This window comes from Mytilus edulis, chromosome 1 (genome assembly GCF_963676685.1).
Source record: "Mytilus edulis chromosome 1, xbMytEdul2.2, whole genome shotgun sequence".
NCBI classification, from domain to species: Eukaryota; Metazoa; Mollusca; class Bivalvia; order Mytilida; family Mytilidae; genus Mytilus; species Mytilus edulis.
This window is the reverse complement of record NC_092344.1, coordinates 118,808,695-118,829,323: the sequence shown is the minus strand read 5'-3', so window position 1 is coordinate 118,829,323 and position 20,629 is coordinate 118,808,695. Positions and strand designations below refer to the sequence as shown.

The window sequence follows — 20,629 nt, the reverse complement described above, 5'->3', positions numbered from 1 at the left end:
GAAATGAGATAGGCCAATGCTTAAACAACTGCACTCAATATGATTGACCTTCCACTTTCACCATAAACTAGACCTAATCACAAACTAATACATTGTTGACGCCGTCACTGTTGCCGCCGGAAACAGCATACCTATGTCTCACTTTTTGACTCGGTCAAGGCGAGACAAAAATGTATTAGACATAATTTGGTGGTAGAAATTCTTCAAGTTGTTTGATTATGTAAACTTCGTTGATGAATTGTTATCAACTATCTTATTCTGTACTGTTTCCTTGATTTTCTAATTAACCAGATTGGATCGAAACTAAAATACCTTTCCTAAAACTTATTACTGATACATAACATGTACGCAAAAAGTTGCCTTGTTGGGAGACATTGTACCTTCAGGTCTTGCACTTTGTCCTTGACATTGCATCCTGCTAATAAGCATTCTTTTTTTTTTGCTGACACAGCTTGTGAGAAATAACCAGAAAAACAAGAGCATGAAAACAATTTTTATTTTTGGTTTGAAGCAGTGTATGATGAAATAATAAATACAAAATCTGTATGAACATTAAATACTGTACAGATGGTAGGTATGTACAAATGTAAATAATCAAATTTAATTCAAATTTACATAAATATAAACATGATAATTACCAGTAATCTTGCTGATATTGTCAACTAAAACTTTTAGTGTGTAGTCAAGTTATGTAAACTTTACTTGCTGTTTTGAATCTGTCATGGTTTTTTTACAACAGTAACGAAAGAAATTAATATGATTTGCTTTATTCAAGCAAAAATATAAATGACTCACAACTTCACAAGGCTCATTTCTTACTTTCTTTTTGATATATTAAATCATCTAATGACAAGTCTGCCTTTAAATTGATCTAAAATTTACAATACTGTTTTTGATTTAACAATCGTAAAAGGAAACTTATGAAAATAATAACATTCAACAGTTTATCTGTTTGTCTTAGTTTATACATGTTTTTGTATTCTGTTTTTTATATATAGATAAGACCGTCTGTTTCCCGTTTGAATGGTTTTACACTTGTAATTTTGGGGCCCTTTATAGCTTGTTGTTCGGTGTGAGCCAAGGCTCCGTGTTGAAGGCCGTACCTTGACCTATAATTGTTTACTTTTATAAATTGTTATTTCGATGGAGAGTTGTCTTATTGGCACTCATACCACATCTTCCTTACCTTAATTCATCTACATGTGGCAAGCAAGAAAAAAAAAGTCTTTTTACTTTCTACACACTAAATGTTGATACAAAGTGGTCAGTCTTTAGTACATAATTTTCTTCCACAACATGTTTTTCTTGTAAACATCATAATCACTGTTTCAATTCTTTCAATACTCAAATAGAAAGTAATGCTTGCAATGCAAATGCAATGTGCATCTTCAAAAACAAGAGTAAATTAAGGGTAGACAACCTGCAATTCTATGTAAAACTATAAAATAACCAAGACTGCCTGATGAAAACTATTGTTCTTTAGAAAACTGATTAAATCTATCATTATAAGACTGAACGTAAATTTAAAAGTGTATTTTGTTAAAAAATATTTTATTCTTACAAATACTTTCATTATCAAATTCCTAAGAAAAAATCTTTTCAAACAGGAATACCAATTAGATTTGTCATTCTACTAAGAAAATATTCCCTTTTCAGTAACATAAGCATCAATACAACCTAGTTTACAAAGCATTTTCCACTTAAAAATAGCCCCTGGTGTAAAAATATCAAGTCTATATAGCAAATAATGTAATACTAAATGAAACTAATTCTTATAATAAATAATTACAAATACATGTAGTCTGTTATCCCATTTTTGTGTTTGTTCTCACTGTTGAAATATAGCATTTCATTATTTTACTATATGTATATCCAAACAGCCTTCAGTTCAAGAGAATATTCAACCATAATTTCATGTATGATATTGCAATACTAAATGAATATACACTGTCTTACAATCAAGGATCTTATTTTCTACTCGACAAGAAACAATAAATTTATTTGCATTCTCATTACATTTGTATAAACGGAGTTTATTTCCATTAAAAGTATAATTCAAGAAAATGTACATAATACTCATCAAATAATAATCACTGGATTCAGCTCATTGATTAATACAAGAAATACTGAGAAAATCTACCAAAAATAAAATGTATGGTAAATTCATTAGGACTCTATTCTATACACAAATGATACAGTACAATGTACAAAACATAATAACAGTTTAAATAGGTTTTTCAAATCGTAACTCTTGTCAAAGTTATTTTCCTACAAGCAAAACTTTTCATATATTGCTTTAATTGAACAAATCTTATGCTAAATAGACTCGAGAATCATAACTAAATGATAAAATTGATACAAATTTATCGTTATTCCAACATTGATATTATAGAAAATATACTATTATATGTACAAAAAACCTTCTGGGCTGTTTGTTCAACAACATTTGATAACAGTTTTCACCATGAACGAAAGAAGATTTTTTATAAATTTGTACTTTTGATCATAGACTTAGTTGACAATTTTTAGTTTCAAACACTTGGTTAAATATAATTCCAAAAGTTTTGGTGATAAAATAACCCACTTGGGAGTCAAAGTCAACTCTTCAACTCATTATTTTTTAATAATTTAAAAGTAGCGAACTAATAGCTTTTCATTTCTTCATGTAGAATGTTAAAATTGTTTATATGTGTCGTTTCTGAGAAATTAGAGCTGTATGTTTAAACAGTTGTTAACTAAAGCTAAAATTAAAACAAGCATTCTGTTAGTATTGCATGGCAATACACAGTCCACTTCCGGTAAAAATTCATTGTAATGGAACGAAATTCTATAATGATGATAACTTGTCATGGTGTAAACTACATAAAATTACAAACAAAACTACCACTTAATTCTTTTAAAGAAAAGGAAAAAATCTAAAATGTCATTTATCTTAATACAATGCCTTTTACAAATCTTTAAAAAAAAAAAAAAGAGTTATTTCCCTTTGAACAGAAATCTAGAATGTTTTATGGAAATTAAAAAAAACAAAGACAAGAATTACCAACCCACAACAACAGTGAATTATCACATGTGTTTACTAAGAAAGTCCATGGTATAAACCAACTGTCAAAACTATGTACACCACTATTTACAAAGTAACAATTGATGTAAATAACAAGTAATAACCCTTTGTACATGTAACATAGTTATTCAAAAATAAATAAAAAACTGCATTCAAATTTTCAACTTTAAGATAACAATTACAACAGACAACCAGGAGTTAAAAAACTTAACTGTTCCTTCAATAAGTGTGTTAATTTATTTCAAGGTATTCAGAAAATAACATGCAAATGTCAGATGCTCAAAATTATATTTAAAAATCAGATTATGAAAGATTCTTTTTTTCAACTTTCCTTTTTACACAATAAACAACAAGAATGTGTCCACAGTACACGGATGCCCCACTCGCACTATCATTTTCTATGATTAGTGGACTGTGAAATTGGAATAAATTCTCTAATTTGGCATTAAAATTAGAATGATCTAATCAAAGGGAACATGTATACTAAGTTTCAAGTTGATTGGACTTCTACTTTATCAAAAACTACCTTGACCAAAAACTTTAACCTGAAATTTTCACTATCATTTTCTATGTTCAGTGAACCATAAAATTGGGGTCAAAACTATAATTTGGCATTTAAATTAGAAAGATCATATCATAGGGCACATGTATACTAAGTTTCAAGTTGATTGGACTTCAACTTCATCAAAAACTACCTTGACCAAAAATTTAACCTGAAATTTGCACTATCATTTTCTATGTTCAGTGAACCGTAAAATTGGGGTCAAAACTATAATTTGGCATTTAAATTAGAAAGATCATATCATAGGGCACATGTATACTAAGTTTCAAGTTGATTGGACTTCAACTTCATCAAAAACTACCTTGACCAAAAACTTTAACCTGAAGCGGGACAGACGGACGAACGAACGAACAGACAGACAGACAGATGGACAGACGAACGGACGCACAGACCAGAAAACATAATGCCCCTCTACTATCATAGGTGGGGCATAAAAATATTGGCAAATAACTGACTTGATGTAAATAGTCTAAAACTGTTTTTTCTTTGCATGGACACAAGTAAAATCATAGATAATAAATTTACTCCTGAGTCATAGTTAGCTTATATTAGGTAAGTATGTTGTATCACTGGGTAAATTTAACATTATTCTTGAATGAACAATGAAAAGCTTATGACAAAATGAAATGTACTGAGAATATGAGTTAGATGAACTAAAGGGCTGTTCCAGAATTAACAGTTTAGAGGGGGTGGGAGGGAAAATAGGGGGAGGGTGAAAAGAAAATAACTTATTGTCCCTTTCCCCATGCATATAATATTCAATTGGTTAATCCTGTAATCTTCCAAACTATCTTTCTTTAAAAAAATACTTTAATAGGCATGCCTTTTGATACCTGTGGCCTCCACACAAAATCATTTCTTGAACAGCCCTTAACAAATACAGAAACATATCATATAGCTACTATTTCAATACCTGAATTTTCAATAATGTAAACAATTAGTTGAAGCATACAAAATATGAATATAAAAATAGCTGATCATATAACATCATTGTTAATATATATTCAATAAAAAATATCATGAAGTCAATGAATCTTTCTGATTACTAAGAATGACTGCATCAAGGACATAAACCAGATTGTCAGGATTCTTGAAAAAGTTCCTTTCAAATGTTATTTCTGGTAAGAGCCATCTTAGTAGCAGACATATTTTCTCTTTCAATGCTCGTAAACAAATCTTTGGTTTCTTACACAAAACAATGGCAGGATCATAGACTTCAACATAAGTTTCTTTTGGTTTGTCATCTTGAGTTGGAGAGTTGCTGCCATTATTGTCAGAGTTATTCAAAGGGAGATAAAAACTTTGAATTTCTTGGTCACATGATTCATCAAAAGAAATATCTTTTTGTTCACAATGTGTTGGTGGAACTGATGATTCTATATTCATACCAAATAAGCTTTCAAATATATTGCGGTCGCTTGATTTAGCATTAGTTTTGTGCTCATTTTTTTTATCTTCATGACTAGAATTCGACACATTGCATTGCATTTCTGACTTTTCTTCAGCTTTTGAAGGAGTTGATTCATAATTAGCAAATAAATCAAATATATTAGCAGTTTGTTCAGTTTTAGCACTATTTGGACTAGTTTTTGATTTCGAAATAATGTCTTTCGATATAATATTCTTCTTCTGGTAATTTATGCTACTTTTTTCGACATCCTCAGGAGAACTAATGTCATGGTCATTCACAATTCCAGAATCAGCCTCAGACAAAATTCTCTCATGACTTTCGCCTTTTTCAATATCGTCTTTATTTCCGTTCTGAAATAGATCGCCATTGACATAACTTACATTTTCTGACATACCTCCAGTGAGAAGTACTTGAGTCTGATCAGGATAAACTATGCCGTTCTCTACAGGAATAGCATAAACAATACCTTCATCACTACCCTCAGGAAGGCACAACTTTGAGAATAATTCAGGTTCACCAGATTCTTCTAATTGGTCTGACTGAGAACAGTATAATATAGGTGGTGCTTCCTCATCTAAGGGGGGATTGTTCATTGAGTTCTGTGGACCTTGTTTTTCAGGGTCCAATATTGGTTTGGAGGGATTACAAATTGATACAACATATTCATTTGAATTAATCTGGTCGTATTTGAGATTCCCTTTTCTTTCCGATTTGAACTTTTTATTACTTTTACCACTCCTGCTGATCTCAGATTTACTGTTTAAATTGTGTAAAAATTGCTGGTGTGCATTATGGAGAATAGAAATCATTTGATCAATACACTTGTCCACATCTTCACTATCAGGACTGGCGTAATTAAATATTTCATGAACACATTGTGGGAACAAAAGCCTACACACTTCCATCACTTTGTTTCGTAACAAGATGAGCTGAGTCATATCACGAATAAATCGCCTATGATCTCTCATCATGGAATGTGGTTTACGATATCTCACTAAGTCTTCTGATTTTCTTTTATGATGTCCTGATCCCATACAGCAAGAACACATACTCTGTCTTACTTTCCGGGATCGTTTTCGTCGGGGAGATTTTGAGTCCTGCTCATTTTGTTGTACACTTGGTGTTGTTCCTGATGAAATGAATGACATGAATTGTTGCTGCCATTTGACTTGGGCGATTTGTTTTGATGGCTGAGAATGTTTGACATTGGACCCTACATATTGCACTTTTTCATTCACAATTCCATTTTCAAATACTTCTGTTACTTTATTTGAAACTGATTTCACAATTTCAGTTGACTTAATCTCACTGCTATCGTCCAGACTTTCCACATCAATGTAAGTTTCACCGGCAGTATCAACTTCTGAACAGTTTTCACTAGTATAACCTTCTGAGTTCATACATTTATCACTGTCATTGTTTTCGGTTGTACTACAATTAACAGTTTCATGAACTTTTGACCCTGAACTTTTCTCAGAAACCTCTTCATTTTCTGAATCCGAGCTGTCTTCACTAGTTTCTCCTTCAGTTTTCATTACAATGTCACAGCTATCTTGTACACTTCGTTTGACACATGTACATCTTATGTTTGTGTTATTGTTTTGTTCAGAATTACCCAGTCTACATTTCTGACATTGAATTTTGTCATTCTTTCCACTTGTTTCAACCTTTGAGAACAGCTGTGAATCTGGAGGTGAACTACAACTGGTACTACTGTTAAATGGACTGTTCCCATTATTACGAGTTCCAATCTCTGACATTGGAAAGTCTTTACACTCACCCAGATCTGGCAAGACTGCAGAATCAAATGAATGGCTTTTACTTAAACCACTTTTTCGATCATTCAAAGTTGGCCATGAGTATCTGCTTCTACTTTTGATCTTCAGAAGGTCACCTTTAACTGTTTTGTACAATTTTTTCCGATGAGGTTTGTTTCTCCAGATCTTCCGTTTATACTTTCTTAAGAGTTTATCAACGGCATAAGTATAGGGTTTATTCTTAAATGCACGTATTTTCATGAATTCTTTATTTCTTTCCTGCTCTGATTTCTTAAGGTGGGCCAAGAAAGAGCTATTGAAGTCTGTCATATTGTCACTTTCACAGCTGACCTGAAAATAAGATAATAAATATGAATGGCGATTTTGAGGTACTGTTTGAAAACTGTTATAATTGTTTCTTTCTAATTATAATGTTTTTTCCAAGAATCTTTCAATGCAAGTTTTTTTTAAAACAAAATATTGAATACCTTTTATCCTAATCAAACAGAAATTAAACTTGAATCAATTCTAGTCTTTTATCATAATCAAACCTAACAGAAATTAAACTTGAATCAATTCTAGTCTTTTATCATAATCAAACCTAACAGAAATTAAACTTGAATCAATTCTAGTCACATTTAAACAGAAATTAAACTTGAATCAATTCTAGTCACACAAACCTAACAGAAATTAAACTTGAATCAATTCTAGTCACATTTTAACAGAAATTAAACTTGAATCAATTCTAGTCACATTTTAACAGAAATTAAACTTGAATCAATTCTAGTCACATTTTAACAGAAATTAAACTTGATATAAAAAAATCATTCTTTTCTACTTCTAGTGCAATTGTTCCTGAAAACAAAACTCAACTAATTTTACTTTAAAGTTTTGAAGATCTGGACTAAGACCTAATAATGAAAGACACTATATGAATTTTGATTTTTCTGTGCCATCATGAAGCTGAAATATTAGGTAAATGTAAAAGAAGGTAGTCTTATAGCTAACTAATTCCAATAAAAAAGATTATTGCTATTTAACAAATTTTCCTTTGATCTTACTGACTGATCGTTTCCTCTCTCAGCAAAGTACAGTGACAGGAAAATTATTGCTAGAAATTAAGCATGTTAAGGGCGCATGTGCAGTTGTAAATGTAAACATCAACATCATCATAGACAAAATAGCCATAAACAGATTATCATTGGTCATCTCAACAATAATCTGCAAAGTTTTCTTTCCTTAACAACATATAACAATCAATATGATCAATGTGTGTGTGTCTTTTAATTTTTTTAGATTTCTTTCTTTTCTAGATTGGATTTATAGAAAAGAAATCCTTACAACATGTAAAATAATGTATCTTAAAATATTTCTTCTTTTTCTAGTTATCACAATTTTGGATCTCTAATTTGTACCTGTTTTCAGATAGACATTTCAATGGACATATCTATATCTTTACACCTGTATCGTGTTGTCTTCAAACCAATCTCTGAAATTAATAATTCATATTTGAGTCATAACATATATATATAATGTTTAATAAATTGCAAAATGATAATAATCAAAATTGAGTTACAGTTAACATTTGCACTTTCAAAATTATCTGCAAAAGGAAAAAATATCAAAGAGCATGATTGCTCTGAGGGATACAATTGCCATTGTTTTCATTGATACATGTATGGCTTAAATTAAAATATTGTTTGTCTGCCCTTTACCGACCGACCCTATAAATTCGTTCCGCCTGAAAATCTTTTATTTGTATTTACCAGCAAGATTTTATATTATTTTATTTTTCCGTTCCTACAAAAAATCTTATATTTGTATTTCCCCGCTCAAAACTTTTTTACAGGAATTCTCGGGTTTTTATCTTTCCCGTATAAGGTCTAGTCCGTTTGGTATCATGTGAGCATTTGACATGAATACTTGCATTTAGAGTTTCAAAGCATTTGTTTGGAAATCGATGTTAAAAGCTTTGAAAAGCTTGATATGAGGAACGTTACTATGTGCCTTAATACTTCAAGAGTAGGGTTCATTAAAAAAAGTTTGTGTTTAATACAAAATTATCAATGTGTGTACAAAATATTTTGTAAACGCACGTTGTATCCTACATGTATGTAGGCATGGCCTTTGGTGATCTGTAGATCAGGATGATTATGCCTTCCACCAGCATTGGGTGAAAACAAGGCCCAAAATAAAAAATATAAATGCACAATATAAGATTCAGTATATTATAGAGCCACAATAATTCAGGTTTTGATCAAACAGAGTTTAATGACCCTTTGGACATCAATGTAGACCCAAATATAAATTAGGGCCCAATATCCAAATAGTAAAACAAGGTTAGACCCCCCCTTCCCCCCAAAAAAAAGAGTGTTAAAGCCTTTCACAAAATGTTCATCTCTTTCAAAAGAGTTCACTGAAGGCCAAAATGAGACTTAGACCAGTATTTTTTATCACTGGTGGTGGTTACAATATGATCATTGCAAAAAAACGGACAATTGCAGTGCATATACTGGCACTTTTTTATATTGAACATATGTTATCATTGTAATTACTTGTCACCAATTGATTAATTGATGTTTAACTTGTCACCAACTACACCAGTGATCGGGAAGGACGTGCGCCCTGCGCCAATAGCGCATATCGACCAGAAATGGCGCATAGAGTGACAAATGTAAGCGCCCACGTGGCGCACGATATTTTTCACTTCGTTTCGAAACCTTTAGATATCGTCAAATGGATTTCCGATCGTGTTCCTTACCGCCATGTGTGTATACACAACTATGTAATGTTCCTCCAATGATAGGAGCACCTATATATTTTTGGGAGTCTCGGGTGTTTTCATATTGTAATAGAACCATGCGGTTTAACGTCTCGAGTGTTTTCGTATGGTAATAATAGAACCATGCGGTTTAACTGATTACCCAAAAAACGTAATTAACTATCATTCTTGATATAATTTCTTAAAAACAACTTTAAATTTGTGAAATTTGGCTAGTAAAGACAAGATTTATCTCTAATTATAATCTTTTAAGTTAGTTTAGCTTGCTATCATTTCGATTGAAAAACCCCAAAGCCTTTGAATGAATATAGTTTTTTGTCTCCACAAAAGGCGCTTAACTGTTCTTGTCATATTTTGGTCTTTGGCTCGTTTTGACATTTTGTAAACATGACTTCAGCGAATTGTTGTTTTGTTCTATCAATTAACGATACTCTCTACTGTTAGTCTTGTCATTGTCATGAAGTAATAATAATACAAGAAGTGCAGAGGAAATGCCAGAAATGTCCTCTGATACGGAACGTCTGGAATAAGTATGGTTTCGACGAAGACCCAAATGTAATGTACAAAAAAAACATGAACATGTACAAGGCAACAAAACCAGTTTGAATATTGTAAATAAAGGTTATCTTAAATATTGTCCGGTTTGTAGGAAGTTAAAATAACTTATTGTATATTCATTGAAATTGAAATTACAAAATCACAGGAACAATATCCATGATATAATTTAAAATCATAAAGGTTTTAAAGTACCACCACCTCTCTGCACAAATATACTGATACCAATCTTTTTTACAGTGGTCAATTTAAATGGCCCACTCATTTGACAACATGGCCCATTGAATTTATTGTTGGGGGGGGCCTGGCCCATAGTGAAAAAATCCTTCCAGATCACTGCTACACATTCATGACATTGTGTGAATTTGTTTGTTCATTTAACAATTATATAGGATTGTTGACAAATGTGCCTGCATTTTAACCATGTTAACAGGGAATTGTTTAAAAAATATTCCATTGTTTTTTCTCTTGTTCTTATGCAAGTGTACTTAATCTTTAACCCTATGGTATAGATTATTTCAAACATGGGGCAAAAACATCTTAGGCCAGAATGACATGAAACCTATTGTAGAAGCCACATTCAAGTGAACCCCCTAGCTGTTGCTGAATACAACAATAACTATGTCTGTCGTTAAAAAGTTGGTACATTTTTGTTCATGTTATATAAATTCATGACAACTTGCCCCACTGGCAAATCACCCCACACTAATTCGCCCCTCTCTTGTTTACCAGCTCGCCCTTCTTTTAATAAGGGAAAAATCACACTGAAAATATATCAGACAACTCGCCCTACTTATGAAAAAGATTAAAATTCTATTGAAAAAAACTTGCCCCACTTAACGATTTATCGAAAATAAAATAAAACCCTAATCATGATCAATCTCCCCTCTTATAAATAAAAGAATAAAACTGTACTGACTTAAGGACAACCAACACACCTTTTAATAAATACTTATGAAAACCTTAGAAATGCATCTTGTTTTAACTCTCTTGGTTGAAAGAAAGCAGACAGAAGTAAGTACTGTATCAGCATTTCTGTGAAGTACGATGGTATTGACTATAGTCACTGTTTTCTGGTTAATATAATCACTGTTTTACATGATAAGTCAAGAATCATGAGTGTTTACATGTACATAATTTTATTGTCAGATATTAAATAGGTTTGCACAATAAGTCAATAGACATGATAGACAACTTTCGAGTTTGATGCATTTCCGTCAAAAACTTTGATCTTCGTGAACATCATTCGTGCGTTGAAGTCTGAAGTGTTTTTAAAATAAAGCGTATTGTATTTACATTGTAGAGGGGGGATAGGACCTTTATTGGGACTCCGGGATCGGGTGTTTTTAAGTTGGGGGTTTCAGAATTGACCCTTTCGGGATCCGGAAATTCTTTTTTTCAAATTTCGGGACTTCAGGATTTAGATTTTTTAAAATTGGGCCCTGATCATGATTTCGTGTTTTTAAGCCCGGGATTTCAGGATCAGGACCCCTCCTACCCCCCTCATTGTAACTACATGTAGTCTATAGTTTCTATACACCTTATCATATTTGTCCACCATTACTGGACATCACACAAGTTCCCGTACATTTTGACGTCATAATTGACGTATTTACACTTGTATGCAAATTTGTCCGCCATTACTTAAAATCACACAGGTTCCCGTAAATGTTGACATCATAATTCAAAACATTTGACGTCACAACTTAAAGGTGATTGTTGCTTGACGTCAAAAGGTTATTCGGAGGTGATATATAAAGGTCATTCGGAGGCACAATACAGCTAAATACCAAAAGTGTAAATACGTTTATACAAGATATCTGATGCCACAATGAAAAAGTGATTGTTGTATGAAGTTGATAGTTCAAGCGGGACAAATTTTAGGGTCAGTCAGGATTAGCACTAAGGTGTATTAGCCAACACACATATAATTTTGTATGCCATAATCATTTAATGTAAATGTGTTTGTGCTAATAAGTATTGTCTATACCAGGAAGTTTTTCTTCACAAACAATATAATATTGTATGTGCAAGTTTTATACGCTTAAGAGGACATTTAAATAGAAAATTCTTTAAAGATATCAATTAAGGTACTTGCTTTAAGTGTATTTTGGTATCTGATGAAATCAACATGTGCACTTATTTGACAAAACAGAAAGCACTTTTGAAGTATTATACATCTTATGACAGTCATCGGTTCGATGCAGTTGACAATAAAATCAAATTATAAGTTTACAGAAACTGGTCAATATTTGAGAAAAATCACACATCGTATAACTTAAGGACTTTTTTTTTGCTTCAAAATGATGAAAACATAACAAACATGGCCGCTGGGATGTAAACATGCCAACTGTCAAACATTAAAAACCCGATCTGGCACCACCCTTGCACTGTCAACAGTTTGAAATGTATGAAGAATATAATGGGAAACACAGTATGTTATCGAAATAATTGTCAAAACCAACAACGAAAGCTGTCATCGAAATAAATCGAACATTTGTTGAACGTTTTACTTACTACTTGATTATTCTGGCGCGAACTGCCATCTGGTGGCAAACCACAGTTCAACTTTCGACAACTCAAGGTCGCACTTGTTCAATTATATAAAATGGCAACAAGTGCCAGTACCCCTTATTCGTATGATTTGTCGAACGAAGAAGATGTAAAACATTACCTTAAAAATATAGAAATCGAGTATTCATTCCACTGCTTTAGTGAAAAGAATCCTGATGGTAAGTTTGCAAATCGGACAACATAAATTGGAGAACGCAATCGAATAATTTGTGAAAGAAAATGAATACTGGTCGCTTTTCCGGATATAAATATCTTTAAGTAACATTTATAGTAAAGACTTTGTCAGGCTCAAAAATATGGATGAGGTCGATTTTAACCTTTTTTTCTGTTCCTATGATAGAAAATGATCTGATGATCAAAACCCGTATGATGATAATGTTTGAGATGTATTTTGCATGGTCTCACTATTAAATATATGACAAGAAAAATTATGGCGACAAGAAGACTATTCAGCTACGAGAAAACAAATTAAGCTAAATTTAGCGACAAGAAAGTTATTATTCTATCAATAAATATAAATGTATAGAAAAAATAATCAGAATTCCCATGGGGACTAACTGTGCACCACTTATTGCCGACCTGTTTCTGTATTGTTCTGAGTTGTAAATTATGACTGAAATCAGCAAAGACCCATTATAACAACATCTGTATCAAAAACTTAATAACACTTTTAGATATTTAGATGATATATCGCCTCTCAATAATGACAACTTCAGTATGTACCCTAAAGAGATTTATCCTGACGAACTGACTTTGAATAAAGCTAATACCTACAACAAACACTGCCCTTTCCTGGATCTTGATATCTATATCTTGAACAGGAAGCTCAATACAAAAATTCATTTCCTATAGTTAATTATTGTAAATTCAGAAATTTTTGTGTGAATTTATTATTGTGATTTTCTCATTTTAAACTAAAACTCAATTGTAATATTGCGATATTTGAGGAAAATCCTATTTAATTCATATTAAAAAAATCAAAATGCGAGCTTAAATTATTGCTTTGATTATAACCATGATAACCCTGCCACATTTTTTGCAATAATAATAATTTTTTAATCCATTGAGACTACAAGAATATGAGGATGGTAATGGCATTTCATCTTTTTTCAACTTCAGCTGGGCTATATGACTATTTGTTGACTCTGGAGATTACTCTGGAAATACAGTAAACGAAATACAGTTTACATGCATATTCTTATTTGCAAACAGTTTAATCCTGGTGTTCCAAAATTAAAACTTAAACATATTCAATATATTTAATAAAAACTTCTTTCATGACGAATGATTAATTTCTTCATCTATCAATATAATAAATAATAAAAGAAAATCACTTTATTACTGCCTATATATTAAAAAAATGTCAAGGTATATTTTTTATATATATTTATTTGGAATAAAAGTTTTAAAAAGTTTTCTTGACGCTAAATTCTTCTTCTTGTTGCTTTTGACGCTTCTTGTTGCAAATTAGTGAGACCCATTTTGCAAAACTTTCAGAATTTTGGGTCATCAATGACTCTTCTCTTCAACCAATTTTTAATTTATTTGGGGTTTAAAGTGCTTTGATTGGAGTGTCACTGATGAGTCTTTTGTAGTCGAAAGTCCTGTCTGATGTACAAAATTATTAGTCAAAATAAGTTTTTTTACAGCCACTCTGGCAAAATAAAATAGTACATCTGTCATCACACAACCCACATGCACACAAGTCCTCGCTATTAGATGTCCAGTATGGATTTTGATACCTAATGAGGTTGATGTGAAGTTTGTGGGGTTAGTAAGTAAATCATTATAGGTCAAAGTATGGCCTTCAACACGAATCCTTGTCTCAAACTGAACAGCAGAAGAAGAAGATGTTTATTTCCATTAAAAGGTCTCACAAGGAGCATAGTACAAGTTAAGACATAAATAAGATAATAAGTTAAGACATAAATAAGATAATAACAAAAAGAAAAAAACAATAGTCTAGTATACATACAGTTTGAATATCATGAACTACACAATACATAAACCTATAAAGGGCCCCCAAAATTACTAGTGTAAAACCATTAAAAAAGGAAACTGTTTAGAAACAGGTTTTAAAATACATGCTGAACTTGCCACTACATTCAACATGTTGATTAATGTGGGCAGTATTTGAAGGGAAAAAAAGAGAAATGCCTAACCTAATATATAAATGGTTCCATAAAAGATTGTATATTATCACACTTCATAAATTCTTTGTTTTTTTACAGGGTGTTATAGATTAGCATCATTTTATGACACAATCAAAATTGACAAAAAGAAAGCAATGAAGCTATATCAAACAAATTGTGATGATAATGAACATGGGGATAGCTGTAACAAATTAGCCAAACATATGATGCTGAAGGGAAAGCTTGGGGGAGGTAAGACAAATATATAATATTGAAGAGAAAAATCAGGGGAGGTACACATATATTCACATTATATATATAATGAAGGGAAAGCTTGGGGGAGGTAAGACAAACATATTATAGTGAAAGGAAAATTTTGGGGAGGAAACAAATATATTATAGTGAAGGGAAAGCTTTCAGGAGGTAATACAAACCTATAACAGTCTGAAGGGAAAGCATGGGTAGGTAAGACAAACATATAATGTTGAAGGGAAATCTTAAGGGAGACGAGGCATACATATAATGTTGAAGGGAAATTTTGGGGGAAACGTGACATACATATAATGTTGAAGGGAAATCTTGAGGGAGGTAAGCCAAACAAATAAGGCTGTAGGGAAATCATGGGGAGGTAACCCAAATAAATAAGGCTGTAGCTATAGGGAAATCTTAAGGGAGGTAAGCCAAACAAATAATGATGAAGGGAAAGATTGAGGGAGATAAGACAAACATATAATGTTAAAAGAAAATCTTGAGGGAGACATGACAGACACATAATGTTGAAAGGAAATTTGAGACTTAAGAGGTAAGCCAAACATATATTATGCTGAAGGGAAAGCTTTCAAGAGGTTAGACAAACATCTAATGTCGAAAGGAAATCTTAGCGGATGTAAGCCAAACATAATGATGAAGGGACATCCATAGGAAGGTAAGCTAAACTTAATGATGAAGGGACATCTTAGGGGAGGTAAGCTTAACTTAATGATGAAGGGACATCTTAGGGGAGGTAAGCCAAACATAATGATGAAGGGTCATCTATGGGGAGGTAAGCTAAACTTAATGATGAAAGGACATCTATGGGGAGGTAAGCTAAACTTAATGATGAAGGGATATCTTAGGGGAGGTAAGCTAAACTTAATGATGAAGAGACATCTGAGGGGAGGTAAGCTAAACATAATGATGAAGGGACATCTATGGGGAGGTAAGCTAAACTTAATGATGAAGGGACATATATGGGGAGGTAAGCTAAACTTAATGATGAAGGGATATCTTAGGGGAGGTAAGCCAAACATAATGATGAAGGGACATCTATGGGGAGGTAAGCTAAACTTAATGATGAAGGGATATCTTAGGGGAGGTAAGCTAAACTTAATAATGAAGAGACATCTGAGGGGAGGTAAGCTTAACATAATGATGAAGGGACATCTTAGGGGAGGTAAGCCAAACATAATTCCATTCTCTATTTTATTTCTATAATGATGAAGGCAAAATTTTGGGAGAAGTAACACAAGCATATAAAGCTTCAATAGGGAAAAACGGTGCTACAATTTATTTTAATAGATGCTCATACTATGGAAAGAATGAAACATATTGACAATTGAAAATGTTTCTAAATGAAATGTTATGTTTTCAGTTATTTTCTTGCCTGTAATTGACTAAGTGTTATTTTTATTTGTACAGCCAAATTAGTCAAGGAGAAATATGATGTTCCCATGGATTAAAAACCACAGAGAACAATAGCTAATGTATCTTTAATACATACAATCTGAAATATCTGTCTGTCATTTGTTCATTGTCTTTGTTAAAGTCTTGAATCGCTGTAATAATACATATAATCCTCAACAATAGAAATGTATATATATATACAATATTTCAAGCTCTAAAATTTCCCAGAGTCTTTGATGGTCTCTCTTCAATTATTCACACCTCTCCTAATATCTGCCCAGGGACAATAATTATACAAGTATCGTTTATTTACTGGTACATGTAAACTATTTTAACTGGGACATTTTTTATTTTTTTTACTTATGCAAGCAACAAGGTCTTATTTTCTTCTTTTGTTGAATTTATCTTTATTACATTGCTCTACTGGAGTGTGTGATTGTCTGTTGTCAATAGTTGAAGTTCACAAAAGTTTTGTTTGATGAAAATCTCATTTGTCTGTTATCTTTAAAATAATGCTCATTTTCAAGCCTCTAATGAGCAATTTTTGAGATAAAAGTTTTAACTACCAATCTGATATTCTATCCCACCTCACCATTTTGTGTTGCTCACCATCACTTTTTGCCATGTCGTATTTCATGGTATATCATCATATTTTGTTGCAAAGTTATATTTCATCATATCTACCTATCATTTATTGCCATGTTATATTTCATGGTATATCACTATCATTTGTTGCCATGTTATGCTTTCGTTCTTATGTTGTACTGTTATACCACTGTCCCAGGTTTGGGGGAGAGTTGGGATCCCGCTAACATGCTTAACCCCGCCACATTATTTATGTATGTGTCTGTCCCAAGTCAGAAGCCTGTAATTCAGTGGTTGTTGTTTGTTTATGCGTTACATATTTGTTTTTCGTTCATTTTATAATACAAATAAGGCCGTTTTCTGGTTTGAATTGTTTTACATTGTCTTATCGGGGCCTTTTATAGCTGACTTTGCGGTATGGGCTTTGCTCATTGTTAAAGGACGTACAGTGACCTATAGTTGTTAAAATCTGTGTCATTTTGGTCTCTTGTGGACAGTTTTCTCATTGGCAATCATACCACATCTTCTTTTTTATATATTATTTGTGGTATCTTACTATCTTTTATTGTCATGTTATATTTCATGGTATATAACCATCTTTTGTTTTCATGTTATATTTCATGGTTTGTCTCAATCTTTTGTTGCCATTAAATATCCTGGTATCTCACCATCCTGTGTTGCCATGTAACTTTTCATGGTATATCTCCATCTTTTGTTGCCATGTTATATTTCATGGTTTGTCTCCATCTTTTGTTGCCATGGTCTATTTCTTTGTATATCACCATCCTTCGTTGCCATGTGTTATTTTATGTCTATGTTTATGGTATCTCACCATCAGTTTTTGCCATTTTATGTTTCATGTTATATTACCTTTCTTTGTTGTATGTTATGATATCAGATTATTACATGACATTTTCTTATCGTATGTATTATCAGCCCTAGGTTCAATATTAGGACAAAAGCCGCATGGCTTGAGGGCTGATATTGATCGAGGGCTGATAATACATTGGATATGAAAAATGACATATTGTCCTCTTTTTGTCATATTACATTTTAAAAATGTTTATATCATTTGAAAGGTCCAAATTATCTCCCTTTGGTGCAAAAATGCCATATTTTGCATTTAAATTGTAATATCTTTTTTAACTCATCAGTGACCTATATTTTTTATTATTATTTTCAAATGAGCTGTATTTAAAATAAACAATTGTAAAATTTAATGGATTTCTGTTATTTAGTTCTTTTTTGATTTCTATATTACCTTTATTTCTCCTTTTAGTTCTACAGAAAAAAAGTACCTTCACAAAGATGCATGCTTCTTTAGAAGGTAGATTGTGAGTTAACGGCGACCCCATTTTTTTACTTTAATTTTCTATTAACAATATATAAGCCCCCTACCCTTGAAACCAACCTTTGTTGCTTTCATGTAATACATCTCAGGAAAACTTCATATCTTTGATACATGTTAATATTTAAAGTGTGTGAAGCATAGATGTGCAATACTTTTGAATTGTAGAATCAAACCAACAAGAAAAAAATAGATTATTAATTATCTTTCACATTTTTCTTTTTCTTTATTTCAGGCATTAAGGATGGAAAAACAGAGGACATTTTTAAATACCATCATAAAGCTTGTCAGTATGGAAACAATGAATCATGCTATTCCTCAGCACTGATGAACATGGACCCTGATTATGTTGGTGAAAATAAAAATCTTAAAAAATGTTTAGAATATTTCAATAAAGCTTGTGACCGAAATGATGGTAGGAGTTGTAGTAAACTAGGAGAGATCTATCGAAAAGGTTCTCATGTCCAAAGAGACATGATAAAAGCACTGGAATATCATAAAAAAGGCTGTGATTTGGAAATGCCACAATCATGTGTGAATCTTAGTTACATGTACAGAAAGGGTGATGGCATTCCAAAAAATGATGACTTGGCTGAAAAATATAGAGACATTGTGAAAAAACTTGCTGAAAAAGATAAGGCATCAACAATGAAAATGAGTCAATAGTTGTATTCTGTTTAATAAAGTGATATTTTGATGTTTATTATTATTGTATATTAACCTGAAATTAACTTTTCTTTATAATACTTTTAAGGTAGATGGGGTGTCTAAATTATGATCCATAGAATTTTTTAATTATTTGCCAAAATGTAGTTTATGTCATGTTTTTAAACAAAAATAATAAACAGAATGGGTCACAGGGCTTATTTTCACGCTACACCATGTTCAAAATTGACAAATTTTGTATAGATTATGCATGGAAAACCCAATTTTCTGCAATAAAGCGTAATCTACACCATAGAATTTTGAGATAACATATTATGAGAAGATAGCTTTTATAGTATGCTTTCAGTTAAAAGAAAAAGAAACAATGGGGTCACCGGACCCGTTTTCTTGCTACATTATAAAGGAGTAGGTCCGGTAAGGGCAGATTTTGGCCTCAAAGGAGTAAGTTCGGAAAGGGCCATATTTGGCCCCAATTATAAAGTTCATAGTTATAAGACAATAATCTTTTTAAGTTGCCTTAAAGACATGTGAGAAAGTTGAACAGGACTATTTTTGTTAAATTTTAATTCTAACATGTTTTTTACATCCCAAAAAGGTCAAGATAAGGGATTTTGGTGAAATGTGATAAAATCAGCTGGATTTCAACCAAATCAAGGACCAGGAAACAGAGCGCAGGCGTCGACAAACTTAATTTTCCAATGAGACATGTGAAATGTCTTCGCAAACACTATTTTAAAAGATCTTTGTTGTCAACATATGCGCTCTATGTTTCCTGTCCAATAATCTATGGAAATTTAACCATTTTCATTGATTTTTTCGTGACAAATCAATATGAGTACAACTTGTGACGTCATAATGAAACGCAGAAACGTAAAATTTTCAACAAAATGGCTTATTTCCTATCTAGTCATTGTATTAGCTATAATTTATTGTGATATTGGTCAATAAATCCAAATTTGAAATTTACGCTCAAAAAGGTGGCCATTTCAGGACCTTACCGAACATACTCCTTTCAGGTTCATCTAACGAAAGTTTTTGGACACTTTTTAAACACTTAAGTGTCTATTTCAATTGAATCGATTAGTTTATGTGAAAGATTTTAACTGTTTTAGTCATTAAAAACGCTCTGATTCAAGCTTAAATATGAAAAAATCGATCAAATATGCCAACAAACGTCACTTTTCGGATGGTTTTTGTCAAAAATGAAAGTGGCCGCATCCGTGTTCATCCTCAACCTTTATATATGTTTTGTATTATCAAATACAACTTACATTTCAATATTATGAATGAACACGAATGCAGCCACTTTTCTTTTAGACGGACACCGTCTAAAAATTAACCAAAATGCTAAAATTTTGAAGATTTCAGTAATTTAGCATGACTTAATGATGCTAGAACGCGATATTAGTGCATTGTATTGTCAAAAACAGCTCATATTTATGTAGCAGAAGCATTTTACTTTCCAAAATATAGCTTAAAGATTACATTTTCACAATTTTCTAAAACTGCTATATTTTGGGGACAAAAAGGG

The 20,629-nt window shown here is 32.0% G+C and overlaps 2 protein-coding genes across 5 annotated transcripts; one reads left to right on the top strand and one right to left on the bottom strand.

Annotated features, from left to right (window-relative positions):
• Positions 1 to 479: 479 nt before the first annotated feature.
• Positions 480 to 12,705, bottom strand: LOC139503161 (uncharacterized). Of its 3 annotated transcripts, none has more exons than XR_011659049.1 (4): positions 12,649 to 12,705; positions 8,210 to 8,283; positions 3,928 to 7,145; positions 480 to 3,759 (listed from the first exon to the last, which is right to left on the bottom strand). XR_011659049.1 is itself a non-coding variant. In XM_071292897.1 (3 exons), the coding sequence occupies exon 3, from the start codon at positions 7,122 to 7,124 to the stop codon at positions 4,644 to 4,646; it is 2,481 nt and encodes an 826-aa protein (XP_071148998.1). In that variant the 5' UTR covers positions 7,125 to 7,145; positions 8,210 to 8,283; positions 12,649 to 12,705; the 3' UTR covers positions 480 to 4,643. The 3 variants fall into 3 exon arrangements, 1 of the variants encoding a protein (XP_071148998.1); XR_011659050.1 differs by having other exon boundaries at positions 480 to 3,452; positions 4,057 to 7,145; XM_071292897.1 differs by having other exon boundaries at positions 480 to 7,145.
• Positions 12,476 to 19,133, top strand: LOC139503175 (cytochrome c oxidase assembly factor 7-like). 2 transcript variants are annotated; one of them, XM_071292923.1, is made up of 3 exons: positions 12,476 to 12,565; positions 14,937 to 15,089; positions 18,668 to 19,133. In XM_071292923.1, exons 1-3 carry the CDS (start codon positions 12,538 to 12,540, stop codon positions 19,096 to 19,098), a joined length of 612 nt encoding a protein of 203 aa, XP_071149024.1. In that variant the 5' UTR covers positions 12,476 to 12,537; the 3' UTR covers positions 19,099 to 19,133. The 2 variants fall into 2 exon arrangements, with proteins under 2 accessions (XP_071149024.1, XP_071149015.1); XM_071292914.1 differs by lacking the exon at positions 12,476 to 12,565 and adding an exon at positions 12,671 to 12,863.
• Positions 19,134 to 20,629: the final 1,496 nt, after the last annotated feature.

What these genes read in the sequence shown, in the direction of transcription:
- LOC139503161 (XM_071292897.1), bottom strand. Translation starts at nt 7,124, where the DNA reads ATGACAGACTTCAATAGCTCTTTCTTGGCCCACCTTAAGAAATCAGAG.
- LOC139503175 (XM_071292914.1), top strand. Translation starts at nt 12,740, where the DNA reads ATGGCAACAAGTGCCAGTACCCCTTATTCGTATGATTTGTCGAACGAA. An exon ending in TAGTGAAAAGAATCCTGATG is followed by an intron (nt 12,864 to 14,936) that starts GTAAGTTTGCAA and finishes GTTTTTTTACAG; the next exon opens with GGTGTTATAGATTAGCATCA. An exon ending in GAAGGGAAAGCTTGGGGGAG is followed by an intron (nt 15,090 to 18,667) that starts GTAAGACAAATA and finishes TCTTTATTTCAG; the next exon opens with GCATTAAGGATGGAAAAACA.